The sequence below is a fragment of the Buteo buteo genome, chromosome 15, assembly GCF_964188355.1.
Source record: "Buteo buteo chromosome 15, bButBut1.hap1.1, whole genome shotgun sequence".
In the NCBI taxonomy this organism is placed as follows: Eukaryota; Metazoa; Chordata; class Aves; order Accipitriformes; family Accipitridae; genus Buteo; species Buteo buteo.
This window is the reverse complement of record NC_134185.1, coordinates 31,347,530-31,374,509: the sequence shown is the minus strand read 5'-3', so window position 1 is coordinate 31,374,509 and position 26,980 is coordinate 31,347,530. Positions and strand designations below refer to the sequence as shown.

Below are 26,980 nucleotides of genomic sequence, written 5' to 3'. Positions count from 1 at the left end.
GTGGGAGCGCCGGGCAGGGCGCAGGCGCGATCGGCGGCGCGTGCGCGCGGAGGGGCGGTCGGCGGGGCCGTTAGGATGTCGCGTTACGGCCGCTATGGAGGCGGTGAGTTCCCGGGGCAGCGGGCGCCGCGGGCGAGGGCGAGGACGAGGGCGGCTTGGGGGAAGGGGCGATCGCCGCGAGAGAGCGGGGCGGGCGGCGGAGCGGGAAGGAAGGCGAGGCGAGGCGAGGGGAGGGGAGGTGAGGTGAGGCGAGGCGAGGCGAGGCGGCCGCCGCCGCCGCCGCCATTTTGCGTCAGCGACCGTGGGGGAGGGGGTGCGCCCGCGCGTGTGCCGCTGCTGGCGGTGAAGGCGAGAGCGGGCCGGGCCGACAAGATGGCCGTGCCCGAGGGGGGCGGGGCGGGGCGGGGGCGCCGCCCCCCCGCCGCGCGAGCCCACCCGTCCTCCGGCTCCGGCGCTGATCTCGGCTTCGCTCCCGGCAGAGACCAAGGTGTACGTGGGGAACCTGGGCACGGGCGCGGGCAAAGGCGAGCTGGAGAGAGCCTTCAGCTACTACGGGCCCCTGAGAACCGTGTGGATCGCCAGGAACCCGCCGGGGTTTGCCTTCGTGGAGTTCGAAGACCCGAGGGATGCTGAAGACGCTGTCCGTGGACTTGATGGGAAGTACGTGTGCATTTCAGGCGTTAGCAGGAGCTACAGCCGGTCTTAAGGCCAGAGAGGGAACCGGGGTTTTCTCTCTGGTTCTCTTTTTTGTATTTCTACTGTAAACAGTAACGATTAACCTAGAGCCATCGCGGACTTGTTGCAGGGTGATATGTGGCTCCAGGGTTAGAGTGGAAGTGTCAACGGGGATGCCTCGTCGCTCCCGTTACGACAGGCCTCCTGCGCGGCGCCCCTTTGACCCTAATGACAGATGCTACGAGTGTGGTGAGAAAGGCCACTATGCTTATGATTGTCACCGCTATAGTCGCCGAAGGAGGAGCAGGTACGTGTGGGGCCAGGGTGGCTGGGTTGCTTCGCCAGTTCACTTTTGTGTAGCTCTTGTTAGCAAAGAACAGAATGTTACGCCAGTTTTCTTTAAACTTTAACGCTAGAATAAATGTATAGGTGTATATTACAATTTGTTGCTATTTCTATCAAATGTTAATATCTTAATAATCAACCTGGTCAAAACCTTTCAGGTTTCTTCGTTTGAGTCAGTCGCCTTGATTCAGAATGTCACGAGCCTTAAGATTTCATGCTGAGGCGCCTTGCAAATCCGACACTTAAGATCCTCCTAGACCTTGAGGTGATCAGCATAAGAGGCCAGATCCCCTCGAGCCATCTACACGTAGCTTCACCTTATTCTTTAAGGGCAGAAAATTTGAGACGGTGATCGCCGTAACAGTAAATTTGGCTTTCAATTGGGGCCCCCCTCCGGTTTAGAAAGAGGAACACCAGATTGACCACATTCCCACCTAGAAAAATCTTCTTGCGTCAATCAAGCCTCACCCTGGCTCATTGGGCTGTCAGTTTGATCGTCGTTAGATTGAAGAGAACACCTAGATGCAGCGATCGGCTATAGATACTTCTAGATCGTCTAGATCTGCTAGACCTTGGGCCAAAGAGGGTCGACCTGCAAACTTGCAAGGTTTATTTTAAATACACATTACAGTGTTTTCTATTCTAATGTAATTCTGCAATGTAATTCAGCTTTTAACATTTTTCTAGGTAGTAAAATGCTCAAGACAAGTAGGCCCAGAGATTTTTCCAACTGACAGATGCTAGTTCTTTAGTTGTCTGAAATCAGTTTTGACTTCAGCAGGGCCTCACATGCACTGATTGCTGCAGCTGTTTCCTGATACCTGTTTTCTCTAACCTAAAACCAGGTCCCGGTCTAGATCCCGTTCAAGGTCCCGAGGAAGAAGGTATTCTCGGTCACGCAGTCGGAGTCGTGGTAGGAGGTGTGCTTAAGTTTGTCTTTTATTCCTATTTGCTTCTTTGCTTTGAAAAAGCTACACTTGTACAGCTCTTCAATTGACTTCTTTGCAGGTCCCGGTCAGCTTCCTATCGTAGGTCCCGGTCCATTTCTCCTCGTAGGTCTAGGTCTGTGTCTCCCCGCCGGTCCCGATCGGGTTCCTTGAAGAGATCAAGGTAATTATTAGTAGTTTTTAATAGGTTGTGTGCTTTGTTTTTGTTGTTGTTTTTCATTTTAGTTAAGGGATTCAAAAAGGTGTTGGGTGGCAGACTTCGAAAGGTGTTGACCTCTAGAAATCAGACTGTAGCATGCTTTGAAAAGTTTCTGATAATCCTAGTTGAATTTACAGGTGTGGTAATATGATTAGTTTTGAGACCTTACACAGCTGCATATCCCTTGATGAATTTTGATGTCTAAAACGTCTAATGATCATGTAGGTTTTAAATTCAACATGTAGACATTAATCTAGAGTAGTGCTGTAATTGTCATCACTTCTGGTTGAGTTGACTTCTTTGATTTTGTTTTAATTTGTCCTCATTTGTTATTTCAGGTCTAGATCAAGATCCAGATCTAGGTCCAGATCTGTTACATGGCCCCGAAGCAGGTAAGATCTCCTCCGTGACTGTGGATACTTAGTAAAAGTTGCTTAAACGTCTGTTTAGGCTTTCTAACAGCTGTTAACATTTTCAGAAAAAAAAGTGTTTTCGCTCCACTAACTTAGGGGTCTGTAGTTTTAAAAAGCAGTGCAGAAGATTGTTCTTTCTCTTTTTATTGTTTTACATATCACTGACATCCAGGTCCCGATAGTCATCACTAGTACTGTTTTGATTGGGTTGCATTAACAGCTAACATAGCAAACGAATTTAGAATTAATCTGAAAAGTTTTCTTCTTTTTCTTTGTGTAGCACAGACGAGATTGTGGATTCTTCCCATTATTTGTCAGAGAAATCGGGATGCCCTTCCGGTAGTGCGTTAAAAGCATTAATGCATGTAGCCAGGCAAGTTGTGAAGGGCTTGCTAGTACCATGAGTGTTACAGCTGTTTCCAGCTCTGTTGAATAACAGAGCGTCAGTCTGCAGGAGCTGAATTCAATTTGAGATAAATATCTGTCAGAATTATTTTGTACCAACAAATGTGCCATGAGAGTGACAATCAAATTTTAAAGAAACACGGGATGTCATTTGTTCTCTGAAATTGTAGCTTAATCCTTCCATAGTAAGTGAATGCAGCTTGTGCTTTATGCAGTCTTGTCCAGGCAGCACAGCTGACATAGGTTGATTGGCTGTCCTTGGCAAGCTGTCCTAGGAGAACAAGAGTAAATTGAAGCTCCACTCTGAAGAAGATGGGACTGCTCTTGCTGCAGCCCATTCCCAGGCCTATTGTTCTGGTTTGAAATCCGTAACACAATAGTCAACCGTGAAGAAACACAAAAAACCAAAGGGAAGCTTTAGCTGAAGGGCGTAAGCGGAAAAGCCTACAGCTGAAGATGGGAGATTCGGTGCTGAAAGGTGGTGGTGGCATTTTCTGAGAGTAGAACAGCAAGCAATGACAGGAGGCAAACACCAGAAGATGGCTTAGTTAAGAGCAGAAACTCACACAAACAGTCCAGAAGCTAGTAAAAAGAGAAGGGAAATTCCCTGAAGCAGTCGAGCAATGCCTTTCACTAATTAGGTATACTTTCTCTACCTGTTGCTAAAATATGTTGAATCTTAATACCATTTGTTTCAATGTGACTAAATCATGGCTCATCACTGTCCACTGTCAGCGATAAGCAGAAGACAGCTACAGTCAACACGCTCTCAAAGAGAAAAACATCTTGATTTTACCGCTATTGTTTTCTTTTTTCAGTACCAGGATGGTTTTCTGCAGTGTAAAGGATGCTTTTAGTGACATTTCTAGACTATTGTGTGACACCTTTCATTGTAAGTAGAGATTAAGTCACTGAGAGAGGAAATTAACACGTACAAGTACAGGGAAGTGGCAAAATATTGGTGCTTAACTCTAATGAGGTCACTGTTAAACTTCCACATGAGGCAATTGGAAGATGGTTTGTTTACAGAAGAATCGAAGGAATGCATAGCACCCAGAGATGGGCTCTTGAGTCAGAAGGAATACAGACTGCATAAGTACTACATGATGTTTGCTGGTTTGACAGCGTCAAAGCTACATGTGGAAGCTGTTGTGGAAAGCCTTGGATGTGGAAAGTAGAAGACTTCCTGTGGGAACCTAAAAGTTTCAGTTATTTTAGGCAGTATTAGTATTCTTCTGGTGTAGTAGTCTTATCTCAGACTGAGATTTTTGACAGTCTTCACAAGGGTTAAGTTCAGAGAGATTTAAAAAAATATTTTGAGCAAGTGCTTACATAAGATGAAGCACAGAGGAGAAGGTATTTGTAGGAGCGTGCTGCCTGCAGCCAGTTGCAACTATAGTGGTAGATGTCACTCAAGCCTAATAAAATTTTTGCAAGTTTAGAGCATGGCTTTTTACTGGCTTTGTGAAAATACTGGCCAGGATTTGGATTGTTCATGTATTCTTGCCACCTGCATCAGCAAACGCCAGTCATCAGCCGGGGACCAAAGTACAGAACAACACGTGCACCATCTATTTAAAAAGCTTTCTTCCAAAACTTAGCAGGAAAAGGCCTGGAAATGTGCAGGATTCTGTCTGTTCAATATGACAGTTCTTACACATTTAGTGTGAATCTTGCTGTCTCAACTGTGGGAACATGCATGCTACCAGCTTCCCTGCTGAGCTGTGTTTTTAATTCTTCTTGTAGGTCTAGGTCTCATGGCAGATCAAAATCGGGCTCGCCGGCTAAGAGGTAAGCATACAGAGATAAAGCCTGCAGTAGTATCTAGAATTCAGTATTGGGTTTGCATGATGAACAGAGCCTGGTCCCTTAGGAAGAAAATCCCCCAAACATGGGTGCCCAGCTAATCTGTTTGCGATATGACTGAGGTCATAAAATTCCCTCTGCAGCTATTTGGAGTATATTCCTTACCCATCTCTTTGTTTTCATTAGCTTTCTCTAGTTTCCAACATAGTACTGATTTTTTTGTGTCTTTGTGCTCAGTTCTGTTAAATATCCATCAGATAAAGGGCTTCAGCTTTATTAATGCTGTTGATAAAACAACAGGAATCTGGTGATGTTTCTTTTCTCAAAGCTTCACCTCAGTACTACCCCTTGTTTTCCTATTTTGTCTACTGAAGACAGTTGCTTAAAATTAATCTCCACGCTAAATGAATTGAGAATCCCTGCCAGAGTAAAAGTTAATTTGAAAACTTTGCCATTTTAAAGAGCTTCTGGCTAGATTCCCATAATAATTCCATTGTTGTCTGAGATGCTTATGTTTTTTGAATATAAAAGTTCCATTTGACCTTTAAGCTGCATTGATGATATTCTGTTTTGACAGTCGGTCAAAGTCCCGATCACCATCTCCAAAGAGAAGGTAAGTTTATCTCCCTACTAATAACGTAGACTCTGTAGAGCTGGCATTTTAGTATCTGCAGTGATCTCTGCTGAGGAGTTTGACTGTTGCTTGTAGGAAAATACTGGAAAGGTATTTTGCTGAGATCTCTTCAACAGAAATAACGTTGTGATTGTGGTTTTATGTATGGTAATAAATACATGGTAGTCATTCCTCAGGATACTGGTTATGTAGCAGTGTTACATCTTGCCTTTGCTCCTGTGTTCATGTGAGTTCACTAACAGTTTTACTGCACAGAGACTTTCTACTGGTGAGCTTAAAGCACAGAATAAATGTGGGAATTGGCTTTGAGTCTCATTAAAAGCTGCGGTGAGATAGAGTGGAGTAAAGTGGCACAGCAGTCAGGACTGGAAGGTCGAGCCTGTTATTTAATCTGTTCTTTTTCCCAATAAGTTGGTAAATAATTATCCCTGTGTGTGTATGCCGATGTTTGTAGTGACAGAATCAGCAGCGGTTTTTTCCCTAGTTTGAATTCTTTAGTAGTTCATTTTTATTACTTCAGTGCTCAGGATTTGCAGTGAGGGGATATATCCTAGGAAGAATAGCTGTAGAACTGCCACGATGTGTCCCTTGCCTTGGTGATCCTTCTGCCCTGCAAGTTGTTTCTTTCTTTTTTTTACATACTGACAGAACTTCCGCACTTAGCTTTGCTTCATTTAAAAACGTGGCTGTATGTAGTCTAACTTCAGAAACAATCACAAGGGACTTGAAGAAATGCTCATAAATGCTGAGCGATCACCATAATAGGTTTTGACAAGCTGCTGTATCAGAACAGTGAAGAAGTAGCCTGCTTCCATGAACGTCACTATTAGTAGTACCCTTTAGATGACTTTACAGTGATCACATTTAAATTGTGTTATAAAAATAACAGTAGAGAAATGCAAAAATGTGAAAGTAAAAACCATAAAATAAATGTATTATCTCTAACATTAAATCATCAACCCATTAGCTTTGTTAATAGTGATTTGTTGTTTTATTAGAAAACAATGCTTAAAGACTGCTGAAGTAGTGTAGGTGTCCTCCTGTTGCTTTTTCCTGTATTTGTGAATCCCAAATGACTACTGAAATACTAACTGTGGATTCTTTTCCTTTCAGTCGTTCACCATCAGGAAGCCCTCAAAGAAGCGCAAGTCCTGAAAGAATGGATTAAAGTTATGAAGTTAATCTTTTAGGAAGAAAGTTATTTTGCTTACATTATTATAAGGGATTTTGTGGTGTCTTTGTAAATGTAAGAATGTAGATAGAAGAGTATATCAACTAAAATTTGGCATGATCTGGGTCTTCTGAGTTAGTCACACCAATAGACTAGCACAGGTCTCTTTTTATTGTATGAATTAACTTCCTGTGATATGAAAATGTGGGACTTTTTTATTGGCACATTGAAATAAAATGTGTATTTTTAACTAAACCTTCTCTGTAGTAACCCTGCTGCTTCTGTTAACATTTGGGTAATTTTACCTGTGTGCCATGTAATGTTGATGAAAAATGTCTAAAATGGGAATGACTAATACTGGTGTCTTCTCAAACTAGTCACTTTTCACATTTATTGTTGAATGGTCTTTGGTGAAAGGATCAGTTTCTGCTTTCTTTGAAATGGAACTTAAAATCCATCTCTGTCTGCAGATGGCTAAAAATTTGCATATGCCCTTTTTATTCCTTTGTGATACTTAGTGGGCATTCATTTTTCTCCCTGATCTAACTATTCTGCAAATCTTACTCTCTGGTGCTTGACTAGTTATGATACCCAATGCCCAAAAACTTAAGGATGAGCTTTTATTCAAAATACTGACATGTTTTAAATGAGTAACATCTGCAGAAACGTCTAAACGTAATAGAAATCATCAATAACTTGACAATTGCTACTTCTGCTTGTTGCATTTTTTAGTTCTTTAAGCTATTAATATAAAGAAGACTTCTTAAAATGTCTCAAGGCATGTTTTCCTTTTTTGAGGGAAGATAAAAGGTCTTCCGACCTACTTGCTGAAGGACCTTAGGAAGATGTATTTGAGAGGCAAAAGAAAGCTGTTACTAGTCTTTCTGCAGCTCACTCAAAACCTTTCTCAAAGTGAAAGATTCTCACAGCTGACCTCAGGAATTCTAACCTGCTTCACAGAAATCAGTATGATTTTAAAGCAGCCCAGATCGTGGAGACGATTTTGTTGAATTAAGCTAATTTCTTCCAGCAAATACACACCTGCAGGATTAATTATTTGTGTACAGGTATGTCAGGCTCTGTGTTTGTCTTCATTCTGTAGTCAAGAATTGCATGATAAAGCACTTTGTTGACACAGATCACAGCAAAAGACTGGAAACATGTTAGACTGTGAACAAACAAAATGGTAGGTGGAGGGGGGGGAAAAGCAAACCTTTTTTTACTGTGATGGGGTATCTAGCAGAAATAAAGGCCAGTTTTGGCAGTAAACAAACACTGAGATGTAAAGTGAGGCCTGTTTGGGCTTCTGGCAAAATCTATCATGGCAGTTTGCTTCCAATGTGTAAACCACAGCAGAGCATCTTAAATGAAAAAAAAAAAATCAGAAGATTAACTTTGGTGACACCTTGGGTAACCCATGATTTAAAAAAAAACAGGCTTCCTGTTAACGAGTTCATGGTGTTTTTTCAGCGTATGAGCAAACGGTGCAGATTCTGAGCGCACTGCCATGCTGCAGCATTGTCTGGCCTTTATGCCTAGTCCTCACTCATGGGTTCTTGGTGTCTGCCTGGACGCTCCTGTGGTGCTTGGCAGTGGGGATTAGCGTTTCACCTGCTGGGTGCGAGGGTTGATATTCTGGCAATATCCGCTAAATTCCACCATTGCCGCAATGGGAGAGCCAGGGGCGACACAAATGTTGCCCTGCAGTGATTTAGCGGAAATGCCTGAAGCCTGTGACTTGTGTTTGGAATATTTATTGGTTGTGCATTGCCTGGCCGGTTTATAGCGTGCCTGCGTCACAGACACGTGTACGCCAGTGCTATGGAATTTGATCAGCTTTTTTCTCTTCTGTACTCTTACGGCAAACCTACTCCACAATAAACCTGCAGACTAACACGACAGCTGTACTGGTACCTGTTTTTCAGTACCCAGAGACACTGTGGAAGATGGAGCAGAGGAGCCTGGGGTTTCCGTAGGGGACTGGGGTTCCCCTAAACCCAGGCTTAGCGGTGAGAACCTAAGTGAGGAGGCAGGGCTGTGCCGGTGGGGCAGCCCTGCCTGTGGCTGCGGCCACTATGAAGGACGGCCAGCACTCCTGAGGTGTGGAGCAGTGGCAAATCTGGCGTCCACGCTTCTGTGCAGCTGTGGTGACCAAAATTGAGGGTGGCTGTGCTGACTCCCTCAGCTCTAGTTGTCCTCCTTGGAGCAGGCTGCGCAGCTCCAGCTCTCACCCCAGTTTGGTAGGACTTCACCAAAAATTCCATACGGTCTTTATGAGCTCCTGGAAAAGATGCCCGGACAGGGGCGTGTTTGTGTGACTGCTGCTGGCATGACCCTGGCCCCTGCACCTCTGCGCAGGCGGGCTGGGGCCGGGGGGCAATGGGACCTGTACCCGAGGTCTCTGATGCAGTGGGCAAGCCCCACTCACAGGGCTGATGGTGCTTCCACCCCTGGTTTGCAACCTAGCATTTCCTGAGCTTGGATCAGCGGGGCTGTATTCTCCAAATGATACCAGTCCTTAGGCGGTATGAACTGCAGCCACCTAATGTGTGACCGCGGTGTGCTCGGGGCATCGCAGGACAGTAGCGGGATGCTTGTTTTGGGGATCAGAGTGGCAGAACTGACTTGTGACAGGTCTGCCAGGTTTGCAAGCTCATTAGCCAGGCACTTCCACTGGTGGCAAGGTCATTCCTGCAGCCCTGCAGACGAGGAAGCGCACTGGAGTGCCACGGGTCCCGGCTGCAATCTGCCGGTGGGAGCCAGGACTTGTGCGGCCCCTTCAGCAGCAGCATGGCAGGAGAAGGTGGGAGTCAGGCTGCAGTGCCTGGCCCAAGGGCTGGCTACCGCTGTGTCCCTGGGGAAAGGGGTGCCAGCTCCCTAATACAATGGCACTGCCATCCCCCTGGCTTGTGCAGATTTTTTATGCAACCTCAGAAACATGGAGGTTTTCATCAGACAGGCCCGTTCCAGGGTTTTGGGTATTTCACATGGAAACACATTAAGAGGATGGTTTTCCTCCGACAGTTGTATATTCAGGACTGTAGATCGATGCATCCGCTTCACTTCAGCAGCCCAGGCGTAGCACAGAAGATGCTCTTGCGCAGCTATCGCTGCTGGCTTCAAAACAGGAGTTAAGCCAGAGGAGCCAGGGTGGCCAGCTGGGATAATCCCAGCACGCCACCCTCTGCAAAGCTATTCTGCGTGACCACTGCGTACCCATGCCATCACAACACTGTCAGAACTGGCGGCTCCAGCTGCCCTGTTGCCTCGCAGGGGAAGGGCAGGGCACCCTTTGATGAGCTGACACCGAGCTGTGGGGCAGGTCAGTGGTGGGGAGAGACCAGCAGCCAGCACAGCTCAGAGCATTTTATTGGGAATAGCTGGTGGTGTAATGAACAACCACAACTTTATCAGCCTTCCTGCATGCTCCACATGACTGTTACCAGATATTCTCCTGCTGTAGTTTGAGCTGCAACATGCCATGTCCCTAAACAAGGTGTTTTCAGTGCATTTTTACTGCGAAACAAAACCTAATGCCCAGGCTGGGCAGAGGGTGAGAGCTTTGCACAGACCAGATAGCGGCAGAGCTGGTGACAGGAGTTAAAGCCAGCAGAAACCATGGGTGAAAACCACAGAGGAGGAAAAAAGTTACCAAGTGGGATGCATCACCCAGCGTAGTTTGAAAGCGCCATTCGGCACCTGGTGGGCTTTCTGGCTAACCTGCTAGAGGCACTTACCCCTCTCGATGTTAGGAGTCAGCATCCCCTCACCTTAAGCAGTGTTGAACACGAGCCACGTGGTGTGGTTGTACTCCTCGCCTGGCCGGAGTAGGGCGTTGGGGAAGTGGGGCTGGGGAGAGGCAGCAGCATGTCAGTGACCATGAATGCACACCACAGGACCAGAAAGGGTCACCAGGGCACAGCCGCATCCCCTCGGCCTTCCTGGGGCAGCATCCCACGGCTCCCCCCAGCACTTCCAGCGGCAGCGTTTAACCACCGGCCGGGCAAGTCCTCCCCCTGGTTGAATTCAGGCCCCATGGAGAGGACGTGGCAAGGCCCCGGTGGGGTCTTCTGCTCTAGACACCGTGCCCTCGGGAAGCCAGGCTGTGTGGGGCCGGTCCCCGCTGCACTGGCCAACCCCTGCCTAACGCCACAGGATGTTGTGACCTGTGCCTGCCTCAACCCTGGTGTCCACAAAGCGTACCCTCACCAAACAGACTCTGTTCATACATTTAATGCCCCAGAGACATGGGGAGGGGGGGGTACGGTCCCCCGCCGCAGGACCCGAGCAGCTCCCTGGGGTGGGGGGACGGTTCACCTTGTTGATGGCGTCGGGCCAGTTCTGGGTTTCCAGGCAGAAAGCTGAGTGCTTGGGGTATGCGATGGCGCCTTTGCCCTTCAGGGAGCCGTCCAGGTTGTTCCCGGTGTAAAACTGGATGCCAGGCTGGGTGGTGTGAACCTCCATGGCCCTGCCGGTGGGCGGGTGGCGAGCCCTGGGGAGATGCCGGTGGAGGATGCCGAGGGGCTGGCCAAACGGGCGCCCCGTGGCTCCAGCGGTGGGGGACCCCTGCCACGGTCCCAGCCTACCTGGCCGCAAGGCGTCGAGCTTGCACCTGCGGCAGGCAGAAGTTGTGGTCAAAGCCATCCAGCTGAAACTTCTGCAAGTGCTTCCCCAGCTTCACAGGCTGCCGGAGATCAAAACCGGTGCCCTGCACGGCGGCCACCTCCCCTGGGCAGGGAGAACAGCAGTGTCAGCCGCTCACTCACACGGCAGCAAACACCTGCGGTGCTGGCCCCTGCGCAGGGTTGAGATCCCTCGCTTTGGTGAGCTGAGGGTTTTAAGCTGTTTTAAGCTGTTTGTGATCCTTATCTCGTTGTGGTGCCCTGCTTCAAGCAAGCTTGCCTTGTGGCCACTGTGACTCGGGCTTGGGCATGATCACCTTGTCCCCCAGCAGAGCTGGCAGCCCCCGGGGACACTGCTGTGCTTAGCTGGGACAAAGCAAAGCCAAGGAGCCTGAAAACAAGAGGGGGGGGCTTGTATATTTAACTATAAAAGCTAATTAATATAACCTCAAAACTTATTAGCTATTAATATTTATATACACATAAGATATATATACATATACTCGCACTCTCTCTCTCTCTAAAAAAATGAATCCTCCCAGAGCTCTGAACAAACATCCGTGAGATGGCCATGAAGGTAGCCCACCTGCCAGGATGGTGAATACGGGCTGTATTCTGGGACCCATCCCCTCCTGCCTCAGGGCATTGTTTCTGGAAAAAAAGGTTTGAGACCGTAAAACCAGCTTTTTCTCTCAAGTCTTTTTTTAAGGCCTGATGTGGGGACTCAGCATCCCGTGATAAAGCTCTTGCAGTGAGAACAACCCTAAGACATACTAAATGCAGTGTAAAACATAGTCATCCCAACGCAAAGGCAAGGGGTTTTGCACGGGGAAGGTGAGAGAGGAAGGGCAGGGGAGGGGATTTTTCCCTAAAGTCACCCTTTTCCACCCCTCTGTAAAGGGGGAGGTTTCCAAGGGTCAGCAGGCAGCTGCCGAGTGCACGAGCATGCCGGTCCTGCTGCCAGCCCCACGCGCTGTGCTCTGCTCGCTGCACTCACGCCCAGCTCGGCTGCAGCTCTGCACTTGTTCTGCTCTGCAAATCTTGAGAAACATCAGTCTCCACCTGATAAACAGCACACTTCTGTGGCTTCTGATCCTATCTAAAAAGAGCGCATTTACTGAATTCAGTAGTGGTGTGGAAAAACGCCTTGAAAAAAACCACATTTTGATTTAGGCACTTACACAAAATACAGCAGCCATTGCACACAAGGGCTCTGTCTTTAATAGTTGCACAAATCCCATCTTCACCCCAGGGCTAAGACTATACAGTTTTATCAGCTTCAAAGGCTACATTTACCCAAAACACCAAGAAGGAACTGCAAAAAGCAGGGGCAGCAAGCTGGCCGCAATTAAGATGTGAAATAGCTTCATAGTGAAAGCAGTGAGGAGATGCAGGGCAGTGGGTTGGGTACGGCCTTAAGCTCTTCCCCAGCTTGAGCCCAGGCATGACACACCAAGCTGAGCAAAAGCCATCTGAACTGGGAAACCCACTCCTCCAGGTGCAAGCTGATGCATGCACGCACAGTGGTTTTGGTTCATGAACACAGACGTAACTCTGGTTTTAGGAGACACCCGAGCTAAAAAGCTTTCTTGCTTTCTTTTTTTTACTTTTTAAAGCCTCTCTTCCTCTCCCTCCCAAAGTCAGAAGGTGCACTCAGCAAAGCCGCCCTGCAAGACCATGAGGGAAACAAGCCCTGCCATTTCCAGAAGAGTCTACGCTTACCAGAAACCACCCCGCAGGCTCATGCACTCCTTGGGCACAGATGCTGCCCCACACCCAGTTTCTCTTCCGTTGATGCTGGCTGCACTCAGGAGCCTTCCTGGCATTTATGGCCCAGACCGGCTGCTTGGTGCTCCCGTCACCACTCTGTCCTCTGGAGACCTCCAGTATGGCACAGCACCCTCGCCTGCCACGGCTCAGTATCTGCACTCCGATGGCCTCCATTCCTCTAAGCCAGTGGGGCTGGATGAAAAGCCATCATTCAGGAGCAAATCTAGAAGTCTGCTTTTTTGATTATTTTAATCTATTTTACATTTTTCAAAAATTAAGCCAAACACAGCTTTTTTCTTTTTTAAATAATGCTTTTCATTCTTAAAAATGATAAAACTTGGTATCAGATTCATTTTGCAATTAGATCAACTCTTACTGCAACTCAGCACAGTCACTTATGCTAAAGGAAAAGTGGGTGTTGGAGCAGCATGGTGGGAGGGCTGGAGTCAAGCCACCCAAAGCACCCTGTTAGCAGTGGGACTATTGCCAAGGGCATGTGTTCGGTGCTGGCTCTCCTGCGGGTATGGGGAACATGTTCCCTGTCCCAGCTTGTTCAGATTATTTAACTTAGCGGCTCAGTTGTTTATGGGGAGGAACAGAGTGGAAGTGGTGGGGGAAAAAAAAAAACTAGAAAGCCCTGTTTTTTCCGTTTTACCCCCTGAATCAAGACTGGGTGCAAGAGGCTGCCAGCTTGCTTCTCTGTGCTGAGGCTGGAGACAGTAGCAATACCACCTTTGTTTAATTAACCTGCTTAGCATGCAAAATATGCTGTTTTCCTTAACTGGCTTTCCTCTTTTAGCCATTCAGGACATTAAAGACAGGAAAGAAAAGTGTTGGGTTTTTGTCTTCAGCCTCCCAGCCAGTAGCAGCTGCTCCCTCATCCCGATGAAGGGACTGGTGGCTCAGCTTTTGCAGGGAAGGACAATGCTGGGGTCCCGAGCACCAGAGATCCCAGCAGCTCTAGAGCTCAGCACCAGGCCTGGGAGCTGCCCTCTGGATCAGGGAGTCTGACCATGTCCTGGTGTGCTGTTGCATTCACCGACAGCAGCCTGGTGCCTGGAGCATGCTGCATGCTGCTTGCGTCTCCCACATTTTACTGAGGCTTAAGAAACAAATTCTGCTTTCTGTGGACTTTGCATATGGGCTGATCTTATGGAAATAAGATCTGTGGAAGTAAGACCTTGACATCACATGGAAAATCCCAGTAGAGAAGTATGGTAAGGCTGAACGCTGTTGGAAGAAGCAAAGCAGGCAAACCCCAGGCCAATCCCACCTTTCAAAGTGCTCTCTGGTGGCCCCACTGGCCCTGGGAACAATGGATCGGCCTCCAGGGAAATGCTGGCCAAACAGGTCTGGAGGGACGTGCTTCGGTCCTGTGACATAGGTAGCTTGTCTCCTGGATGGGCCCCTTGGACCCATGTTGCAGTCTCACGTCCCACTTGCGTCTGGCTCCATTTCCTACCTGTACCCCCTGGACAGACCCTGGTCCTCCTCCTCTCCAGGTCTGGGGCTGGTGATGGACCCTGCTACCCACATCTGGCTCTGCCCACTCTGCTCAGGTGCTGTGGGACTGTGCCAAGGGGTGAGGGCCCTGCTGTGCCTGGGGTGCTCTGGGTCCTGGTGTGTCCCCCCTTGCCGGGCAGTGCTGTTCCCCGATACCCACCAACACTCATCTGTAAAACCATCTCCACCATGTGCCGCGGGTGTCGCACCACCCACCAGTAGGGATCTTGGTGTTGTCCACAGGCAGGTAGGAATCCGCTTCAATAGAAATCTCATGGTCGTAGATATCCCGTGAGCCCTGCAAGAGGATGGGAAATACTGGGATTCCTGCTGCAGCCCTTCCACCATTCAGGCAGCCCTAAGGACTCCCGGGAAGTGACTGCCCATGGTGGTGCTATGGCTGATCTGGTAGTGCCTGGGGGACCTCCTGGCTGTCATCCCACCTTGACCCTGGGCACAGGACAAAGGTACCAGCACAGACAAAAACCTGCATGGGACCTAGGAGCTGTAAATCCTGCAGGGCTGAGACTATCAGCCTGAACTTGCACCTCACCAAGCACTACCACCCTGCAGATCAACTAGCCAAAACATGCTGCTTGCTGAGCACACAGCGGTGGGCAAAAGGGGAAGGAAGCAAGTGTGGGGAAGTGCAACCCATCCTCTTGGCTCATCTCCTGCAGAGCAGGGGGTTGCACTCCTCTTCCTCTCCCGCAGCCTCAGGGATGCTGGCAGGGAACCTGCTGGGCTGGAAGGGGAGCAGGATCAAAGTTGAGCCTGCACGTCACTGTCTAATCTGAGCAGTAATTTCATGCCCAAAGGTCTCCTGTTCCTCTGGAAACACGCCTGCGTTGCATGCTGTAGGTGTTGATATTACTGTACTGTTGGGAGGACAAACAGAGGGTGAACTAACAACTGCACAGCCATTATTAGGGCAGTAGCCTGAGCAGACTTCCTGCATGGAGGGGCTGGGATGTCTCTCACTAACACTTTTAAGCATCTTTGTGTGACTGCACTGTCCCATCCTATTGCTCTGCCCAGCAAGAGTCTATTTCTCAGATCCTTTTCCTCCAAGGCCAGTTATAAACAGGGTGAGACTAAACCACAGGTGCAATACAGTGCCTGTCTAGTTGGCAGGACCCTGGACTGGTATGGGTGAGCCCTCTGCACCCTACTACTGCCCTGCTCTGCAACCTTGGCCACCTCACATCTCCTTTCCATGATGTTTCTCCTCCCCATTTTGACCTGGGTATTTTGGTGCTGCACAGACTCTGGCTGGCACTACAGGCCCTGATCTCAGCCCCACCATCCACACAAGGGTTCAGTACGTTGTCTCAGGAGCGCCAACAGAAGACAGCTAAGAAATGCCAGTCTACCACTAAGGCATGCCAGTTCTGCACCTCCTCTGTAATCTTCCCAAGGAACCAGGATAGACTGAAACTCTCCAGTTACACACAAAAGGAGAGTTAATATTCATGATGGGATGTCTCTGTTCACAAGGCACCGGGATAATGCATCCTCACTTGAGGTCTTTGTGATTTAGTCCTGTCCCAGTTTGTAGACTGCATGCAGCCCATGATGTATAGAGACAACCCCCATCACTGTATCCCCAGAAGCATGCTGTGTCCCCAGACCAGCATGTTGGACCCAATGATCCCATGGGAAGCCCATGAATCATCCCATGGATCCCCAGGCTTTTTTCCCTTGCACAGTGTCCCTCCACGGGCTTCATCTCCCCACGCTTACCTGCCCTGCGAGGTTGAAGTATGCATGGTTTGTCAGGTTGATGGGTGTCGTCTTGCTGGTCTGGGCTCGATAGTTGATGGCCAGCTCCCTGCCGCTGAGTGTGTAGGTCACCCAGACTTTCAGGTCACCAGGGTAGCCTTCCTCACCATCAGGGCTAAGCCGGAAGAAGCAGATGCCGTTTGGGAGGACCTGGGGGCTCCAGAGAACCTGCAAGGAACATGCCATTGGTGGGACAGTCATGGGAAACACAGTGCCCTTCTCTCCTGCCCTAGGTTGGGCTGAAGCCAGGGACAAAAGATACTCAAAGAATGAAGCTCCGAAACAAAGGTTTTTTTCAATCATCTTTCCTGCTCTTACTCCTAGAAGACACACACACAAAAAAAAAAAGCCCAAACAATCTTTTTCTCCCTATGAAGGACTAAAAACCAATATTCCCTTGTTGAAAAGGGGAAGTGGGAGAAAACACAAGCACCAGCCTGCTCTTGGTCAGCCAGGGCCAGCAGCAGGGAACAAGCTTTCCAATGAGCAGCCACACAAACAAGGCAGTTTGATCTGATGGGGGTCTGTCCCAGGCTGTGTTACAGCCTAAGAGGGTCCACGTGTTTCATTTTTGCCCTGCAGCTGGACTTATTTCCCCTCCCTTGGATCTCCTGGTGTGCAACATTGCCTCAACAAGCTGCTGCCTTTCCCTCAGCTAACTCGGGGATGGCTTCTAGGACAATGTAAATACACACTGGGAGCTCCTGCTTACTGTCTGGGGTTGGATTAAATAGTACCAGATGTATTGCCAGATACATCCACACGTCAGTGCTGAACCAGAGAACTGGGACCTCTCTGTTTCTTTCCCCTGCCAGAGACCAGGGCTCTGCTTGGAGCCGAACCTGCTGGCGAGCAAAGCAAGCCAGCACACTGTAAATTTAGCTGCCCAGACCACCTGTTTGACCCTGGCCGTGGACCTGATGCTAAGCAGACGTCTCAGCCCCTTGCAGGATGGATGTGTGACAAGAGGGGAGGTGCCCAGTCTCTGGAGCTTTGCATCTACCTAAGGAATAGTTACTGTCTAATCAAAGAGGACAGATCTAGGGGCAGGGGCCAGATAAGGGTTTTGAGATGATCCCTTTCATGTCCTCTGCAGAGATCACAAACTCAGGGCACTTGCCAAAAGCCAACATTTTCACCAAACATGGGAACTGAGGGTGCCAAATGTGATAAGCAGGCTGCAGAGCAGGTCCTACTGCACCAAGTGCAGTTTGACTGCAGCTCCCACTGCTGTGGGATGCTGTAGTTTTAGATATAGGTTTCTATTTAAGTTCTTCAAAGAAAAAGCTGTTAAAGACCAGTAAGCATACAAATATCACTATTTTTTAAAGGTAAGAGGGTTATTTTCTAAAGTTCCCCAGTCCCCCAGCAGCGTGGTCAGGTATCGCTGCCACGGAAGTGTGGCTGCAAGCTTCTTTGTCATCAGACCATGTGCTAACTGCAGCATCGAGGTCTGCAAGATCAGGAAAAGCAGACAAGATGGCCAGGACGGTCACAGCCAAGAGCCAGCATGTCTTGGTTTTGTTAGCGCTGACCACAGGTCTCTGCACAGTGACCATTACCTGGCTGGAGGGGGGTCTTGAGCAGGTGCCCAAGCGTGCCCCATGGGCCGGAGGACACAAAGCCCTGGCTGAGAGGTGTCACTGCCTTGTCCTCACCAGGTTGGCATGCTTTCAGCAAGCAAGGGTAAGAGGCAGGAGAAGAGACCACATCCCCTGTCTGCAGAAGACAGCCTGGAAGCCCCGGCTGCAAAGGAGTGCACGTTTTCAGCTCCAGCTCACAGGGGGTCATGGCATATAAAAAAACTTTAAATCAAATTGTCCTCTTTAGGGGTATAACAGCCAAGTCACTCCAGTACTCCCTTTTTTCTAAGGCTGCTAAGGAGTGTTTGATCCTGATCTGATGCCAGTTCACACTGCACTGCCCAGAAGTGAGCTTTTTTCTAGACACTCTGACTTTTGCCCCATCACCCTTTCACAAAACAAAACATTAACCCAGGAAAGCAGCTGCACCAGCACATTCACATGTGTTCCTTTGGGGAAATGGTGGATCAGCTACTTGCAGGTTACAAATGCTTTTGATCCAACAAAGCCCAAGGCTTTAGAAAAGCAGAGACTTCTGAGCCTGCTATGCAGTCATCAGGGTTATCAGCGAGGCTTTTAAGACAAGAGATGCTCCACTGCTCTTACCACTTGTAGCACATGGATGGACTTCAGCAGCAGCTTTTGGGAGAAGATAGGAAGGGTTGAGTACCCTGGGGCGAGGGGAAGGTTATTTAACCTCGGGAGGTCACAAGGAAGGGCTGGGGAGGGGACACAGCAATACTGAGGCATTTTGCAGGCTTGATCTAGTCACCAGCTGCTGTGAGTCAGAGCGAGAGCCCGGGGTATACTGTCACTGGGATGAAAGCAGCATCGAAGGGGATAATGTAATAACCGCACTGAAGCCGCCGCACACCCTGCTCTCCCCTTACTTGGGAGTGCTCTCAAAAACAAGCAGCAATGATACTCAGTTTCTGCAAACCCAGGACCTTCTGACTCTGGGACGAGCTATGGGCAGGTAACAGCCTTGAAACTACAGGCGCAAATGAGTCTATATGGATCACTCTTCCCCAGGAAACTTTGGGCACTGGGACAACCACAGCACCCACGCTGGGGCGGTGTGGCTGGCGCCTCAGGACCCTCTGTCATGCATGAGGCTGGGTCCTCACTGCCATGTCCCAGCCCAGGCTCTGTCGGAGCAGCACATCGCCCCAGGAGAATCCCGTCAGAACTGGGCTCACAAGGCCTCAGGGCTGCAGTAACACAGAGGAAGCACAGCAGCCCTCTGCATGGCATCCAAGGATGACATAAGTGAGCCCCGCTAAGCCACCTGGGCAAAGACGAGCTGACCCAGCAGTTCACAGGGTCTCACTTCCCCCTGTTCCTGCACTCACAGCACTTTCTGGGAGGTGATTCAACTCAATCACCACCAGAAAACCCTACAGGGTGGGGAGTAAGGACACCACATCCTCTTGTCACAACCCCACAGGCTGTGTGCCAGAGGACACCAAGACCCGCCAGCCTGATTTTCACCTTGTCAAATCCCCTGGCTCCTCCGTGCAGGCTGTTGGGCCCATTGTTGAGGAACAGCTGATACTCCTTCCCGTCCACGGCGAACCTCCCCTTTGCAATCCTGTTGGCAACACGCCCCACGACGGCGCCGAAGAAGGGGTGCTTCCTTGTGTAACCTGGCCAGAAAAACAGCATGCGGTTAAACGGAAGGATTGGGACAGGATGGGTGGTCTCCAGGTGTGCTTACAGACTCAGAGGCATCTCTCTCTGCTTCCCCCTGGTACTAAATAGGTGACCGCAGTCCCAGTGTTTCGCAGGACACACAGCTCACTAGTCATGCACATCTTTGATTAAAACAGCCTGATGGGATCTCGTATTCTTTGCAGATTTGCAGAAAAGGCCTCTGTCACTGCCAGTCAAAGCGTGACACAGCGCTGCCCCGTTAGAGGGGCACACTGCAACCTGGAGCCACCAGTGTCCCCATTCCCTGTCCACCACTGAGCCCAGAACAGGCAGCAAGAGTTACATTTATTCAGCCCACTATTTGGAGAAGATATTTAGAAGCAGATCATGCAGTGTGGCAATAAACCACAAAACCCTGGTTAAATTGCCTGATTTGTTTTTTTAATTTTTTTTTTTAAATAAACAGATTTAGACTCACCTTCCAAAGTGTCAAAGCCTAGGACAACATCCGAACACTCCCCATCCCTTCCTTTCATCTCCAGAGCAGAAATTATGCACCCTAAGGACAGGATTTCCACTTTCACACTGTCCGACTTTAAGATGAACTTTTCCACCACTCCTCCTCCTTCCTCCTGGGGCATCTGCCCGAACACCTCTCTCTTCACTTCTGTCATTGCTCCCCAAAACCTGGCCCGCAGCACTGCCGGCAGGAGCTGCGGCCCTGCCAGGGAAGGACGCTCAGGGGGAAGCAATGGTGACCGGGAGCAGAGCAAACACAGCTCTTGAGAGCAATCATAAAAATCACATGATTGTCTTCCAGCGCTGGGAGGAGTTACGCCATGCTTCGGCTGCCGCTCCCCACCACCCCGGCTCGGCAGACAGCACGCCGGCAAGCGTCAGCGCGGCCACGGAGGGATGCGGTGGAGCGTGGAGAGGTGCCAAGGGCTTTCACCTGACAGCACCGGCCCTCTGGGTCCGGTCAGCTGGAGGTGGCAGAGGAGAGAGAGAAGGATGCCAAAACGAGGGAGCAAGGCTGCGCGTGCTCAGACTTGTGCTGCCAGGGCCAGGCAGTGCGGCTGCCAGCCCGCACACTTGGGCTTTCGGAGGACAGAGCATCACCGCCACCGGCTCTTCTCCTCCACTTCCATTACACTGCCGCAGCTTTCAGGGCCCTTGCAAAGTATGACATGACAAAAAGCTGTTTTCTCTCTTTATGCCCCTGCCTTAGCCCCTCCACAAGAGGCACGAGGCAGGTCTAGTGCCTGCTGACAGAACTGTCAATCGGGCTCGGGGCATTTGCTGGCCAGGTGTCAGTTCTCAAAGTCACGTTCATGTGGCTCTGACCTGGACTCCATTAAAAATCATCCTCTTTTGAAATACTGACTTCTCCTGTCTGTCTCAGGTCTTTGCAGGCAATTTCAGTCTGCAGGAAAACCCTAGCAACATTTAAGTAATGTGTGTGCACATTTCTGACATCTCTTGGCAAGGCTCAAGTGCAAGGCGAAAGAACTTTACTACAATTTGATATTATTATATTTTTATGAGGGCCCATTTTCAGAATTTGTTCAAAGACGCAATTAATTCCAAGAACTGCCACCAAAAAAACTAAATCAATCAACCAGTGGTTGCTAAATATTCATTTCCAACACAGCAATCACCTTTAGACAAGACAAACTACGGATTCCAAGCCGACGCAGAAACAAAACCTCCCACCCAGGGCTGAGCAGAGGTGGTTTTGAAACCCTTCTTTGTAACTTCTTTGTTAACGATGGCCTCATGTCTGCAGCGTAACACAAATGGCTGTTGCTGCGTTTCCTTCTGCACCTTCACAACTAGTGCTCTCTATCGGAAAACAACATTGCAAGTAAATATGCTTTTTACTGCTCATCAATACCACCTCCTGTGTGAAACCAGCTGGGGAGCAGCACAAGCATTGTTTAGAGCGAGGAAGGCTCCTGGCAGGTGGAAGAGAGGGCAGCCACATTTATAACTGATTCGTGAAGTGTTTTCACATGCAAAGCATTCCCAGAAGCTCACTCCTTAGCACCTTGGCTCCCTCAACACCTCTCTCTTAACATGCTTCTCCACACATAGGAAGCATTTCTGCTTTGCAAAGACAGGCTTTCATTAAGGTGTGTTTTTTTAACATGACTGGAGCTGCCATTTTGATTTAGTCCTCTGATTCACACCAGAGAAGGTCCAGATCCAACTCTTTTGATATAATAGTCATGCACACTCTTTCATTTTCTCACATACTTTCACAGATGCAAGATCACTCAGCCCCAGTGACAACTAAGACTGTGCAGGTGCAAAAGCAATACCACAGACAAATCTGTTCATGAACCATCCACCCAATCTTCAAGCTGACAGATAAAGCAGGAAAGAAGCCACCTTGCACAAGGCTGAATCTTGCACGAAACAGTAAGGGCAGTGGAGCAATATCAGCTTCAGGATTTGAGCAAGGTATTTCAAGAGTCCTGCTTTATTACCTAGAGGATTTCTCATAGTTTGCCTTTGCGTGCATCCTACCTGTCTAGCTCTGGCGAATGAGGGAGGCAGACAAGGGGCAGAGGCAAGATACGAGCGAGTCATGTTCAGCATCTCACTACACTGGATTTTCTTTTTGGTCATTCCTATTTTTAAGAGAGAGTTTGTTTCAGGCCATACTCATTGTGGCACTGAGTTTTGCTTACAGTGAGGGTCACATGCAAGCTCCTTGCATTTTTTTCTTCTTCCTTCCCAGAAGAAAACCGCAGTACCAGGCCTGAACGTGCCTGACTGGCAGCAAGGCTCTTCCACAGCCAGTGAGTGTTCAGAAAAGCTTGCTGCACATCTCCACGACTTTGGCTTCACTTCTCTGCCTTGCGGCTCTGCACAAGTAGCTGGGCAGTGGACTAGCTCTCTTCTCCATATCTCCCCTTGCTCTCACCGAAAAGGTACTGCAGCAGCCTTTTGCAACCCCAAACCCAAAATGTTTGTGTGGAACAAGGATTTTTATGTTCTATCACACCCAGTGACCCTGCAGGTATAGCAGAGGCATGGCATGAAGACAGGTTACGTGCTTCCCAGAAGCCTGGCCCCAGCTCCTCTAAACCAGGCAAAAGATTTCTATTTAGTAGCAAAGGAGAACTGGGAAGTCAGCCTGTGAGTGAACGGTCTTGTCTTGCCCCCACCTAAAAGCTAATAAAAAGGCACACTATGAAAAAGAACAGTTTGGGAGTTGGTTGTTTTGTTTTTTTTTTGAGAGGGAGCCATTTAATGCATTGCCAGCTACTGTCAGAAAATAAACCTGTTCTGAGAAAAATTACAGAGGAGAATTTATTTCCCTGAGATCAGCGGCTTGGAAATTCCAGGTGCCTGTGGGGCAGCTACTGTTTTGCAAGGCAGAAGCAAGGCATTGGATTTACGCATACTTGTGCTATTTTCTTATGGATACTTAATTTTTGTGCTTTTTTCAGATGTTTTTCTTTCATCCAAAATAAAGTTACTTTGCTTAAAAGGCTACAGTGAATCAAACTCTCTGTCGTGCAGTACCCACTATCACAAGATCCTTTTTTTGGTTGGTCCTAAGCAACTTCTGTAATAAATTATGTCACTACTCTTCCTTCCTTTATTTTGTCTTTATTTTAAACCCAGCTGCGATTTTCAGTTTATTATGGAACCACAGCAAGACTTTAGGACTCAATTGATGAAAAAAAATCTTAAAAGGCAATTCAGGTTTGTGAAGGGATGTGTTGTGCTCACTTACAGGATCCGACTCTGTTCTGAGTTACCCAGATTCATAATCCCCATTTTCAGCAGAGCTGCCTTATGTAACGGAGCAGGAGTGTGACCTTAATGCCACTCACCATCCTTGAGATAGGTGACGTGTCTGTATCTTCCCTGTGAGGAATCTTTGGACAGTACCCCTGGGACAGGTTGCTCGGATGAGATCTCTTGTGTTGGGGAACCTAAGCTGTTTGTTTCATCACCATTAAGTGGTGCAGCTTTGCATGCAGAGCCCAGAAACGATCAAGCTGTTATTACACCAGTGGCATTTTGATTTGAAGGTGACAGAGACACTCCAAATGCTGTAATACTTAAGCAATGGCCAATGGTTACAGTTTGCTGTCGCCCAAGAAGCTTCCTTATTCACTGATAACAACATTAATCTACCCAGCACTGCAGCTGGAGATGGGGTCTGTTGGGGCTGGTTGCTGCACAGACACAGAAAAGAACGCAGACATCACTTGTTACACCCTCCAGCATTACAAGACTGTAATTAAATTCCCTTTTTCCAACAAACTTTGTGTAAGCCCGAGGGGATGAGCTGGCACTAAAGCCTGCAGAGAGTTTGCATTGGTACACAGAACAAAAGGGGAGACATTCCCCCCATCATTTTATTGTCTGTTTATTGAATGTATCTTCAGCTCTGCTGGGTACTTCCCAGCACACAGGCTTAAAATGGAGCCTGCACTTTTTTTGCTTCATCTCTTCAGGGCCAAATATACTGAGCCATTGATTAGGTTATTTTAGGATCATGGCACAGTACAGTTGCTTGCTGTTTTTCTGGCAGTCATTTACCAGGAGCCAGTTAAGCATGTTTTATAAAGCTCTTCAAAAAACACAGCTACGCAGAACACTTTACACAACATGTTTCAGATGTGCCTTTGTGCTCAAGTTGTTTGTGTCTCAGTAGCAGCCAAAAAGCATTTCGGATGTGTTGGTTGCTATAGTAATTACTTTCCTTGGGAGCTAAAATAATAGCTTACAGCTCTTACAGCTCACTGTTGTGTAGGTTGCCTTGAACCAGAGACACTTCCATTTTGTTTTGGAGGGGGCTGGGGACTATAATGTACGCTGAGAGACAGACTTTCCTTTCTATGCTTGTACAGCTAATTTTGAGTTTAACTTTTGTAGAGGATGTGTCACAGGTCTAAAGGTTCAAAAATAAAAGCAGCATAGGAAATGGTAGGACAGTCTTGCAACTGAGGTTTCTGATGGGGGTGAAGATTTGGATTTGGTTTCCATTTCTGTTACTGAAAACTGGTAGGAAAGGGACTGAGGGTCATGCTGAGACTGATTTCAGTGCTGAGGACCCTACAAAGCAATGGGTGGGGGGCTCACAGGAGTTTCAAAAGTGCCAAAGCAAGTCAAGCTTAGGACATGACAAGGAGGACCACTCTGCATCATTCAACATTTTTTTCACTGCTGAATTAACTGCTGTATGGACCTGTGGCTCTGGAGAGGGTAAGGGGTCTCACTGCAGACAAAACTGCCTTTCAGAGCAATCCCACAGCTGTCAGATGCCAGCTCCCCCCTCCATCTGCAGGCACAGAACATTTCAGAGTGACATTTTAAATTGCAGTCCTGTGGACTTGCTTGAAAGGGCACTGTGCAGAAGCATTTCCCAGCAGTAAGACAAGCCCTGTGCTCATGAAGGAGGCACCGAATGGGAAGGTCTGCAAGTCGTTTTGGGCTCCTGGCCTGACGAGCCAGGGATTTTTGTGCAGCTTGCAGCCAGGTGGGCTTGCATGGCATGGCATTTCTGGTGTCTGCCAGGGAAGCAGAAGAGAGGTGGGGGCAACTGGCACAAGAAATGATCAGACCGATTACCCTCCTGCATCAAGAAGCAGCTGCAGGGCCACTGCAGCTCAGATTCATGACTCACAAAGGTTGACCTACATAGGGTCCCAGCACCAGCAACAAGTACCAGTTTGGTTTTGCAGACAGAGATCAGCAAAAGGGGAGGAAGATATGAAAAAAGGCTCAGAGAAGGGGGCAGGAGGAGCTAGGATGAAAGGAGATAGAAAATAAATACAGAAGGTGTTTTGCCTCACAGTGCTGTCCTAGAAAATTCACTCTCAGATGTGTACGTGGCTGCATTGGCAACTGGCAGAGAGATGCCAAAGGGAGATAAAAGGACTGCATCATCTGCTAAAGGCTGTGAACACAAACAGTTCCTGTTTCAGTAGCAGCAACATACAAAGATGCAGGGAGGGAGGGTGTTTGGGGAATCCGCAGGGCAAAACTGGGCCTTTGGATGTAAGGGGGATGTGCTTGGCTTGCAGGCAGCAGGTGATAAGAACTTATTTCCCACCTGTAGATGTGCAGATCTACCCCCCCGCCAAATTTAGGCGTAGCATGCACACAGGTTTTGCACCTACACAGCTTTGCTGCTGAAGTGTAAACTTTAGCAACAGAGTTAAAGCAGCCTAGCAGGGAGTTGTATGAGCACCCTCCTTCTCCCCAGGCAGTGCCGGATAAAGCGCCCTTTGGCATGCCTACATGTTTCTATATGAGGCTTGTATCTAACGACACTGGTACAACTAAAGGCAGGTGACTTTTTTATGGAGGAATAGCCCCAGAAAGCCACGGGTGATGCTGACCTTGCAGTGAACGGCAGTCCAAGACTGCTCTGATGACCAAGCCACAGCCCCTGCGCTTGCATATATGCCCCAGAGACCCGTGGAGGCAGGGAGAGCCTATGCACACTGGGCATGGGGGGCTCAGCCTGCCCATCTGTCCCTCCAGCCTGGGGCAGACACGTTGCGCCCAGCCCGCAGCTGACACCAGGCTGGTTGGAAGTCAAGAGGACATGGGTTTGGTGTTCCCAGGCCCTCTTCCGCTCACAGTGCGGATGTAGCCAAGATTACTTGTGTAGTGCCCCCAAGGATAACGCCTAAGGATCACGGAAATCCCAGGGTAAGACACGATGATAGACTTGGTCATGAAACCCCCTGAAAAAAATACTGGAAATCTGGAAATGCTTCATTGCAAGGACTCACGGCTCTTTCCCTTTTTTTTTTTCTTTTATGATTACAGAGCCAAACTTTTAATTCACAACAGTCCGATTGTGCAGGCTTCAGCTATGAGAGCATTTAAAATGTCTGTTCTGTATTAAACTTGTGATGTTTCAATTTTTTTATCTGAAAATTTCCTATGGCCTTTTTATAAAGCTCCTGGGCTAAGTTTTCCGCTATCGTATCAGAAAATTTGGCTGCATTTTTAGCCCTGGTGGATTGTGGTGTACCAAAATCTTAAAATCGTCACTGAAGCACTCCAGTAGAAACAATATCTAAGATGCAAAATCCTAAATGCAAGGGGAAAAAAAGTATTTCTCTGACAAAAACTTTAAGAAACAAAAAAATAAATCAAAAGGGCATCCAAAGATATAACTTCACAATCAATCCAATGTATTACCTGATTCTATAGATGATCAGCTGTCTTTGAAACATACCACCTGTACTCACTGTGGCCAACATCTGCAGCTTTAGCAGAGTAACCAAATTTGTTTCTTTACCCAAAAAAGACTCAGGTGTGGGAGAATCTTGTCTTTCTTAAACAGGAAATCTGCAGCCATCATGGGGACTTAAAATTGTAATTAAAAACATGATCAAAGGATGAGATACAGTCTCAAGTTACCACAAAGTGGACAAAATAATTCAGACTGTTTTAATCACAAAAAAATTACTTGTGATTTTTAAGCCATG

General features: G+C 48.3%; 2 protein-coding genes across 3 annotated transcripts; one reads left to right on the top strand and one right to left on the bottom strand.

Moving 5' to 3' along the window:
• The first annotated feature begins 16 nt into the window (after positions 1-16).
• Positions 17-6,854, top strand: SRSF7 (serine and arginine rich splicing factor 7). The gene is made up of 9 exons (XM_075046981.1): positions 17-103; positions 480-660; positions 806-982; positions 1,866-1,940; positions 2,029-2,130; positions 2,505-2,558; positions 4,731-4,775; positions 5,368-5,403; positions 6,538-6,854. The coding sequence occupies exons 1-9, from the start codon at positions 76-78 to the stop codon at positions 6,590-6,592; spliced, it is 753 nt and encodes a 250-aa protein (XP_074903082.1). The 5' UTR covers positions 17-75; the 3' UTR covers positions 6,593-6,854.
• On the bottom strand, positions 6,299-20,279 carry GALM (galactose mutarotase). 2 transcript variants are annotated; one of them, XM_075046980.1, is made up of 8 exons: positions 19,987-20,279; positions 19,347-19,501; positions 16,234-16,440; positions 14,707-14,788; positions 11,182-11,323; positions 10,913-11,087; positions 10,333-10,444; positions 6,299-6,575 (listed from the first exon to the last, which is right to left on the bottom strand). In XM_075046980.1, the coding sequence occupies exons 1-7, from the start codon at positions 20,180-20,182 to the stop codon at positions 10,367-10,369; spliced, it is 1,035 nt and encodes a 344-aa protein (XP_074903081.1). In that variant the 5' UTR covers positions 20,183-20,279; the 3' UTR covers positions 6,299-6,575; positions 10,333-10,366. The 2 variants fall into 2 exon arrangements, with proteins under 2 accessions (XP_074903081.1, XP_074903080.1); XM_075046979.1 differs by having other exon boundaries at positions 10,366-10,444.
• Positions 20,280-26,980: the final 6,701 nt, after the last annotated feature.